This window comes from Lycium ferocissimum, chromosome 11 (assembly GCF_029784015.1).
Source record: "Lycium ferocissimum isolate CSIRO_LF1 chromosome 11, AGI_CSIRO_Lferr_CH_V1, whole genome shotgun sequence".
In the NCBI taxonomy this organism is placed as follows: domain Eukaryota; kingdom Viridiplantae; phylum Streptophyta; class Magnoliopsida; order Solanales; family Solanaceae; genus Lycium; species Lycium ferocissimum.
Window position 1 is genome coordinate 13,370,076 of NC_081352.1, and position 10,512 is coordinate 13,380,587.

At 36.6% G+C, this 10,512-nt stretch overlaps 1 protein-coding gene across 1 annotated transcript in view; it reads right to left on the bottom strand.

The window, feature by feature from the left end:
- The window catches only part of LOC132038050 (ervatamin-B-like), a 12,747-nt gene extending 9,353 nt beyond the window's left edge, over positions 1 to 3,394 (bottom strand). Inside the window, exons 1-3 of the mRNA XM_059428775.1 lie at positions 3,377 to 3,394; positions 2,957 to 3,194; positions 2,817 to 2,911 (exon numbers count right to left, since the gene is read on the bottom strand). Of these exons, the coding sequence (XP_059284758.1) occupies positions 2,817 to 2,911; positions 2,957 to 3,194; positions 3,377 to 3,394 (351 nt within the window). The remainder of the gene's footprint in view (positions 1 to 2,816; positions 2,912 to 2,956; positions 3,195 to 3,376) is intronic.
- Between the last annotated feature and the right edge of the window lie 7,118 nt (positions 3,395 to 10,512).

The window sequence follows — 10,512 nt, forward strand, 5'->3', positions numbered from 1 at the left end:
TGGTTTTTTGGAAAAAGCAAAATTTCGGGATGCAAGGCACTCCGACTTGTCAATTATCAAGTTTTCCCCCTCCCCTTTGCCCCAAAGGATCTCGCGAACCCCAGAAAGTGATCAACTGCTTGGATGGGGCCCCCCCGGGAAATCATCTTAACTTTCAAAGGGAAGCGGGGATTTTTAAACACAAAAAAATCCTCTTATAAAGTCAGGACTTTTTCCCATCTTTCACTCTAATCCCCTAAAGAGAAAGTCCCCCCTGGACACCTTATCTGCCTCAAATCAAAATCACAAAAATCCAAAATTTTTCCCCCAAGGAGTCGTGACTGTCCCCCGGAAACTCGTATACACCCCTTTTATAATGGCAAAAATGAAAAGGAACTCTATAAAAAAAAGGCGGGGCGTCTAAAAACGCCTATATATCATATCCCGTTCCCAGGGTTACCCCAAACGGTTTGCACAGGGCCCAAGGTTCAAAATTTTGGGGACGTCCCGGCACCCGGGCCGAAAGGCCCTCAAAACCCAAAAAGTATATATATAAAACGCCCCCGGGGCCCCATACAAACTCAAAACTTATATACAAAAAAACCAGGCGCCTCAGGGAACGTCCCAAAACATAATATACGACCCCCGAACCAAACTATATAAAAACCCCCCTTTCCGGCCTGGAAAAAGGGCATTTTAAAAAAACCCTACCCCGGAAAACACCAATACAACGGGATGTGCCAAAATATGGTTTCAAGAACAAGACCCCCAAAAACAAAAGATACCCCTGGGGGCGGATCCCAAAAGCGATCCCGGCGGGCTACGCCCCCCCAAAAAAAGGGGGGGTCGTGCAATTTATATATAAAGCATAAAAAAAAAGGGGTTATAACGAAATAAAAGGGACAAACTAACCAAATCCAAAAATGTTTTTGGAAACACAAATCAGTTCAATGTCCATATATCTTTCCCGCCCAAGGGGATCTGAACAATCGCCACCCTTTTTGGCCCTCCCCTATGAACCCCCTAACTCCGTGCCGGGCCCCCTTCAGACCCAAACCCCCCGGGTCCCAGGGTCCCTAACATATATATATGGCCCAAAATGGGGCCCCCGGGACAATCAGGCACGATAACATCCCCCCGGGGACTCTGAAAGATGTAAAAAGGTACCCGAGCAGAGGAGAAAACCATAGCTATTCTCTTTTGGGACTCAATAGAAAAAGTGAAAAAATCAACGCTCGAGATGGGGTGAGGGCTGGTCCCCTTTAAATATGGGTTAACTTTCAAAAAAAACCCCGGGGATCAGAACGTATCAAATTAATAGAGATATTAGGGTTAAGGAAAATTTTTCAGAATTTTTAAAGGGAACTTTTATATATCATTTACCATCCAATCATATAGAAGACTTGAGAAGCGTAGCTCGACTACATTAAAAATTCTAATATCAAAAGTGAATAAGAATCATAAACATGCTCGGAACTTATGAATAGAGTTACCCCAAAGCTCATATCGTTTCATACTTACATCTAGGACATGCCAAAAGAAAGAAGGGATAGGCTTTATATACCTTTAGCGCTTACTCGCAACACAACACGTATACGCCGCCCAATAGTGTCTCAACCTATATTAAGACGTCAAGAACTACGATTAAACTACGGAGAGATTCAAAAATGTATCCTAACGTTAATAGTTCCTTTCTAGATAATTAGACGACGTTTCGCTTATATTCAAACCAACCACATACAACCAAGCCAACATCGCCTAATCATACATTCAAGTATCAACCCGAGACTATTCAAACATGACTCGAGAACACTCACGATCACATGCATAATACTCCAAAACAGCCCAACCAACACACAATATAACATATAATCTTCCAAGCTCAACAAGAACAACAACAACAACACATTCTTTTCATCCAAATTCATGAACTATACCAACAACCACACGTTAACAACATTATTCGCATAATTGCGAGAAACTATACTAACACATTATTAACTTCTACAACAGCCCACAAACAATTACAACTCCAACTTGAACCATTAAATACCTTTATTCTCATCAACAAAATCCATAACAACAACCAAATACCAAGTAAAATTTGTCCACCATTTCTACACAAAACAGCCCCTACACGGCTTCAACACCAACATACATAGTTCCATAAATTTCATCCATATCTACACATTACAACATACTCAAACCACCCTTAATACATGTAAGAGAAGATTAAACCTTACCTTTAACACTTGACTTCTCAACTTGGCTAGAATTTGTGCCTTGAATTAATACTTGTTCTTGCTACCTAGGATCAATCCCACGTTGTTATACACCTTCCAAAGGGTTGAAATACTTGAAGAAAATTATTTTCTTGATCAATTCTCAAGAGCCCATGCTCGGCTAGCCATGGCCAAGAGCCATCTTTTCTCCATTTCAATATTTTTTTCTAAGTTGTGAAGATGAAGAATGAATTCATTAGTCATCAATTGACTTAAATATGATGCCTAAGAGTTGGACACATGTCCCACTCATGGCTTGAGCCAATCAAATTTGGCCAAGCCATGGGTGGGGCCCACACGGCCACTTATGGATAATTAGAGAAATAATTAAATCTTAATCTCACTTAATAATCTAATCATGGTTAATTAATCCCTAATCTCTATTAATATTTCTATACCAAATAAAATTTATAAGCAAGCGTGCGTTAAAACAAAATCGGAGGTTAAAAGTCTCTACCTCGTATCCCAGAATTGTCTTGTCCTTAACTTGTCGCGATTAGCTTAAAATATTCCAATGTACAAAAATACGGGATATAACAGAATAAATGGGCCTACCTTTACAAGAACATCCTCAATAATACCATCAGGATAAGCAAGAGATCGATCAGCCAGCTGCAACGTAATAGTAGTTGGTCTAGACTCACCCAAGCCTAACGTTCAGAACACAGAGGTGGGCATCAAACTAATACTAGAACCCAAATCACACAATGCTAGCCCAACTTCAATGTTGTCAATAGTAATTGAAATCGTGAAACTGCCCGGATCTTTCAACTTTGGAGGAATTTTACTCCTTACTCTAGAACTTTTCTCGGTAAGTGCAACTGTGATCTCAAACTCTATCCAACGCATTCTGTTTGCCACCACATCTTTGATATACTTAGCATATTTTACAACTTCTTGCAAAAGCTCCACCAAAGGTATGTTGATGTGTACCTGTTTCAAGAGTTCAAGAAATTTCTTGCAAGCTGAATCTGCTTTCTGTTTCTGAAGTCGTTGTGGAAAGGGAGGAGGTGGCCGAACCACTTCCCCTTCAGTTGCTGCGGCTTGTCTTCTTTGGCTCGGCTCTCTTAGCGAGGGATAAGTTCTTACGCTATGTTCTTCTTTTCGGGGGGCACTTCAGGATCCTCTGCCATTCTCGAGGTGAGCGCTTTCAAGTCCCTTCAGATTCTTCTCAATATCACTAGGAAGAGCACCCGGTGGTTTGACATTCTACATAAGAGCCATTTGCCCCATCTGACGCTCAAGCTCGTGAATAGATTTCTGCATCTCACTCTGAACTTTCTGATTCTGCTGCGTTACTTGATTTTGAGCTATGAGCTGCTTCATCATCTCCTCCAAATTCCTCGCTGGCTGAGCTTGAGGTTGCTAATAATTGTTCGACTTGTGGAAGTTGCTTCCCGAATGGAGTGTTGTAATTATTTCCATAGTTTCCGATTTCCAATACCCCACGGTCTGCCCCCACAAAATAGACGGACTGCAGATTCAAGGGGGCAATTGCTATAATCGTGAGGCTCACCACAACTTACCGCATCTTGTCTGCTTTGAATATGTTGAACTGGTTGAATCTGTTGAGCTTGAGGAAACACCCTCAACATCACATTAGTAAGAGTACCTATATTAGCCCGAATAGCTGCAACATCATCAACTTGAAGAACCCCAGCAGCCTTTCCGTGGTAACCCCGACTAGTTTCGTGATACTGCGCCGGTGACCCTCGAACATCATCTCGAGGAAGGCTTCATCTCTTCGTATGTTTTGTTAAGATGCGCCCTTGGTGAAGCATTCAACAAGGCCCTTGATTCATGGTTAAGACCTTCTACAAAATAGTTTCCAATGATCTCCTTTGGCTGCATGTGATGTGGGCAATCTCGCAAATAGCCCTTATACCTTTCCCAAGCGTGTGGAAGAGATTCAGAATCTCTCTAAGTGAAATTAGCAATTCTTCCTCGCAGCTCCTTTGTCTTCTTGGGTGAGAAAAACCTGTCGATAAACTTATTCGACAATATCTCCCAAGAAGTGATAGACCTTACGGGAAGATTCGTCAACCATTCCCTCGCTTCACCAATCAGTGAGAACAGAAATAAGGACAGCTTCACATAATTATCGTGAACATCTCTATATTGGAAATTCTCGCTCAACTCCACGAACTGCATCAAGTGCTTATGCGGGTCTTCACTAGACTTACCCATATACTGGCACGTATCGCACCAACCCTGCTTCGTTCTAACTTTATTTCCGAAATTTCCGGTAATGTCGAGGGCCTAACAATAGCCTTAGCAATAGTTGCCAGACTAGGCCTAGCATATGCTTGGACAAAAGAATCTGTTGTTCTTGTGCCCGTACGGTAACTCTTTTCCGTTCATCCGTTTCTGTTTCTATCCCTTTCTGCTTGTTCAAGAGCAAGTCTTGCTACTTCGTTAGCCATTTTTCTCTGTCTGTGAAAAGTTCTTTCGATTTCGGGATCAAGATCAACTAACGATTTTCCTGAACTTCTAGTGCTTGGCATAAACCAGAGAAACCTGAAGTGACACAAGTAGAACAACAAAGAAAGTAAATACTTGAATAGAAAAACAAACTCAAATTAGAAAAACAGTAAATTTTTCTAAGTCCCAGGCAACGGCGCCAAAAACTTGTTGCTCCCAAACGCACACGCAAGTATACGTGGTCGTACAAGTAATATAGAACTTTTGGATATCGATTCCACAGAGATTTAGATTCTACTGTTAAACTAATTCAAATTTGAATAAAACTATTCAAGAAGGTGAAATCAAGTTGTTTGTTGCAACTAAACTAAAACTGAAAAGTAAACAATTTGTGATGGGTGTTTTTGTGATAGGTGTTTTTGTGGTGGAGTATTTTGACAAAGACTGTAAGATTTATCAAATGAGAGAAAGTTCCAGGGTCATGACTTTCGACAATCCAGTTGATCTTCTGACAATTCTACCTATCTTATTTCCTGGTTACTAGTTGACGGGTTAATTATAACTTTATGAGTATCTTCCAAATTGCTCACAAGCCTATAGATGCTACTATAGTGCCTATATCCCTATGGTCGCCAGAGGTAACAAGAACGCATTTATATCCGTATTCAACTAAGCAAGGCTAAAGGGTATATTCCTATCCTCATTAGCAAACGATTATATCGAACAAGCCTATTTATTCTTATTACGCATGCAAATTCCCTATCCTAGCTCAATTCACACGCCGGATAGTGTTCAACTATTGGCCGTATAATCAAACAATTAAGATCAAGAATAAATAAGCAACCCAAAATATGGAAATTTAATTGATAGAAATTGTTGCCAAACCAACTATCATGTCTTTCGCCACAACCCTAGAATTAAGAAGTTTAGCTACTCATGATTCTTAATGAACAATAAAAATTCATGAATAATCTAGGGTTAAAAAGATGAAAATAAAATAAAGTCTAGAGAGAGAAAGTAAAACGGCGGCTTACAAGTCTTAGAATATCCAGCACCACGTTTTCAGCTAATAAAGTGTCTATATATACCCTAGGGTTAAAACAAAAAATAAGTAAACCTAATCCCGATCGAAACGGGAAAACTTCTTGTCATCGTGCTTTCATTTCGCGATGCGGATGGATCGCGCGCACGACTTTCGCTTTTCTTCCGCTATGCGGATGAAAAGCCTGATGGTAAACTTTTGGTCAGGAGCTTGTTTTGTCCGCTTTCTTCCCGCGATGCGGATGAAAAGCCTGATCGTGCAATTTGATCAGAGATAGAATTCCTTCGCTTTTGTTCTGCGATACGGATGGATAGCGGATTCTTCAGTTCATCACTTCTTCTCTATTGTTCCTGCTTCTCACGTCGCCACGATCAGATGCCAAAGCTTCCAAAAAAAATCCACCAAATTGCTCATTTCTCCCCCAAATGGTTGCGTTGCACCTATTCACAAAACATAACGACATAAGCCCGGATACAACGATATTGTCTTCAAGAAAACAAGTAAAGTACTAAGTTTTAGAGGGAAAATGACACGAAACTTTAGATATTTGTGCCAAATATCACGTTTCGTTGGTGGTATTAACTAGTACTCGCATTAAGCTATATCAGAATTGGTATATTATTGTTTTATGCGAAATAAAATATGAAATAACAAAACACGTAACAGAAAGACCTTAAAGTTCAGGAGGACAAAGCTACGTACACCTTTGGCCTAAGGTTCGACAAAAACCTTATAATTTTAATTCAAACCTTGTGTTTGTGTTAATAAATTCATTTGATATGTAAAAATAAATTATTCAAAACTCATTAAACAAAAAAAAAATCGAGGTGCATAACTCACAAACTAAAAATTCCGACACCGCCACTAATAATCAATAATATCTACATGAAAAATTCTGCTTATTAGTCACCCTATAATAATTTCTACACTATATATTAATCACCACATTCATAACAATTTTGCGCTATTAATCATTTTAGTTTATCTTTATATAAATGACAAGTTGTGTGATTTAAATTCTAAGGCACAATACTATAAGGGCTCGTTTGGTTGGAAACAACTTATCCTGGGATAACTAATCCCGGGATAAGCTATCCCAGGATTAGTTATTCCACCCTCAAGGTGGGATAAAAAAACACTCTAATCCCGGGATTAGTTATCCCAAGTTTTTTTTCCAACCAAACGTGGGATAAGGCAGTACTAATTTTTATCCCAGGACTATTTTTCTCTATCCATCATACCAAACGAGCCCTAAGTGTGTGGTCGAAGTAATCAAACACAAGTTGGACAACTTTAAGGGGTCGTTTGGTATGATGGATAAGCAAAAATAGTCTTGGGATAAAAATTTAGTACCATCTTATCCCACATTTGGTTGGGATAAAACCATGGGATAACTAATCCCGGGATTAGTTATCCCGATATTAGAGTGTTATTTTATCCCACATAGAGGGTGGAATAGCAATCCCGGGATAACTAATCCTGGTATTAGTTATCTCGGGATAACTTGTTCCCCAACCAAATGAGCCCTAAGTTTCCTTTTATAGAAATGGTGCACAACCAGCGAGAATACGCAACAGGACACGTAAGTGTCAAGCCGCTTTGTATTTAGAATACCCATTTGATTTTCTACAGGAGTACTATTTCTGCATGTAATATTTCTTTTATCTTTGTGCAAGCACTATTTTCTCTTCTGTTATTACTGAAGATATATACATTTTGGCCATATATTTTTTATACATTAACTAGTCAGTACAAATTTTTTGTGCACATAAGAGAATATACTTTTTTTAGTATCAAAAGTGCGATATGTACAACGGGAAAAAAGAAAGGTTAAAATAATACATAGGCGGCCCCTTAAAAGTTGTTACACTAATTTACTTTACCACCTTAAATAGAACTAGTTCCTATAGATACTCCGACCTAAGCACAGATGTACCTATTAAACACAAAATACTCTGTTCGTGAGAAAACTCAGGCACGCGGTCACAAGTGCTTTCTACCTGTAAAAGCAAACATATGAAATTTTACAACGTATTTTTACCTCCATGTAATGCCGAATTGGATTAAAACTAAAATCGATCCATTCTGGGGAAAAGACCACCATTTCCTTATTCCTTTCATGTTCACCCCGAATATGAAAAGAGTGACTGGGAGTCTGGCGATGAAGGTGAGAATTTCTTCAGTGGTTTATTTCTCCGTTATAGAAGTTGTTGGGAAAAACAAGCACTAAAAAATGCACGGCAAGGTAGCAGCGAAAGAATATCCCAATCTATACTTTCCTAATCTATTTGAACTAAGAGAAGACAACAAACATTGGCACAAATGGAATACGGAAAACAATAACACTTCAACAATAAGTATGGAAAGACACAATTTAATAATAACAAGAGACACCAAGATTTAACATGGAGAAACCTCTTCAATGTGAAGAGTAAAAAAAACCTGTAACACCTCGTAGATCCGGGTTAGATTTGAACTCACTAAATGCTTGTGATTAGACCCAGACTATGGTAACGTATGTGTATCTACGCGTGAAAGTCGACACCTAGGCATATACCAAGTGTACAAAAGATTAGAGCTGACATACGGACCGCACATCCGACATGCGGCATGTCAAGCCGTATGTGAGGTCCAGAAATCACTTAAGGTTGGAAAATTTCAAGTCTCTAAAATCGATATGCCAAGACAAATACAGATCGTATGTTGGATATACGATCTGCATGCCGTACCATCTGTTGAAACAAAACATATTGGATTTTAGTTCTCTAAAGTTGGGATGTGGTGGCCACATACGACCCGCATGTCAGACATACGGTCTGCATGTCTCACCGTATGTGGCATTGGCTGTCGTGGTTCAATTTAGTCCAATTTTTATTTACAACGAAATCTAATCAATCAAATCGGTTTTCTGATTTAAACCAAATCAAACGAACATACTAGAACAAATTTATCATTTCCCACACTACTACATTAGGCATCTATAGCTATGAATTTGAAAATCGTAGCTAATACTTAACAATAGCCAGAAAAATTAAAACTTCATGGCTATTTATAACTTCGTAAAATTTCTTAGCTACAAAATTCACATGGCAAAGCTAATCCCTCATTTTTGCTATAGTTGTCAACTATCGAGGCAATAACTACCCAATAGTAGTTATGAATTTATTGCTACAATAAAACGTTGTAGCTAAATCACATGTTTTTGCCACGCTTTGAAGTTACTATAGCAATAGTAATCTTATAGCCACAAAAAATTACTTGAAACAAAATATTATAACTAAATAGATATTTTTGCTTCATGTTATAAAAATCCGTGGCAATAATTGCCCAAATAGCTACAAATTTATTGCTACAATACAACGTTGTAGCTAAATTGTATGTTTTTGCCACGCGTTTGAAGTTACCATAGCAGTAGTAATCTTACAGCCACAAAAATTACTTTAAAAAAAATATTAGCTAAATTGATATATTTTTGCTTCAAACTATAAAAATGCGTGACAATAACTATTCTAATAGCTACAAACTTATTGCTACAATAAAATTTCCTAACAAATAATATGTTTAAAAAAAATATTAGCTAAATTGATATATTTTTGCTTCAAACTATAAAAATGCGTGACAATAACTATTCTAATAGCTACAAACTTATTGCTACAATAAAATTTCCTAACAAATAATATGTTTTTGCCACGTATTTGTAGTTACTGAAGCAACTGTGATCTTTTTAGCCACAAAAATTTACTTGAAGCAAAATAACGCAGTTAAACTGATCTTTTTGCTTCAAGTTGTAAAAATCAATGGCAATAATTCTTAATAGCTACAAACTTGTCGATAAAATTTTATAGCTAACTTTACGTTTTTGTTACACATTTCAAGTTATTTTAGCTAAATATATTTACATCATGTTATAGAAAAGAAAAGTAGCAATATTAGGATAACAACTACAATTATTTTTATGATAAAATGATATATCCGCTATCTAATAAATTAATTGAATAAATATTTTTGCTTTGGTTACAAAAATCATGACAGCAATTTATCCAAAAAAGTTATAGAAATTATTTAGTGTTTTCTTATATCTAAATGCTTATTTTTATAAAAGTACTCATATTATGAAAACTTTAATAATTTGTAGATAGATTTATGCATGTATGGTCCTTAGTTATTTTGAATAAGTACTTAAAGTAATTTAATATATCTAAACACTTATATTTAAATAAATACTCGTATACAGAAGAATTTTGTGGTAATTTTAGTCCTTTTAGTTTTGACAAATAAGCACAAGCTCAGAATACTTAGAGGAACACGCTAATTCACTACAAAAAGGAAAATAAATAAATTCTTGACATATGACATTTTGTAAGTAATTATCTAGATAAAATTCTAATTTTTGAGATAAAATTCTAATTTTGGGAATAAAATGAAAAATATATATTTAAAATAGTTATGAATTATCAACGAAAAATGAAATTTGTCACCAATTTTGGTGCTAACATTTAACATGAAATCTCCTTTCTAAAAATGTAATAATATTTCAAATTATTCATAATTAAAAAAAAACTATATATTTCTAATTATGTAGAATATAAGAATATATTTTGCTTATATCTAGTCGCACTAAGAATTAAGAATTTAATACGGTTAATATTTAAGTCCACAACAAAACAAAAAAACACTATGTTGTAATTTTTATTAAGTTTACCTATGAGTTTAAATCACAATTGAAAGAACAATTGAATCATATCTAATTAATGTGAAAATAACGAATTATATAAAATTTAATACCTA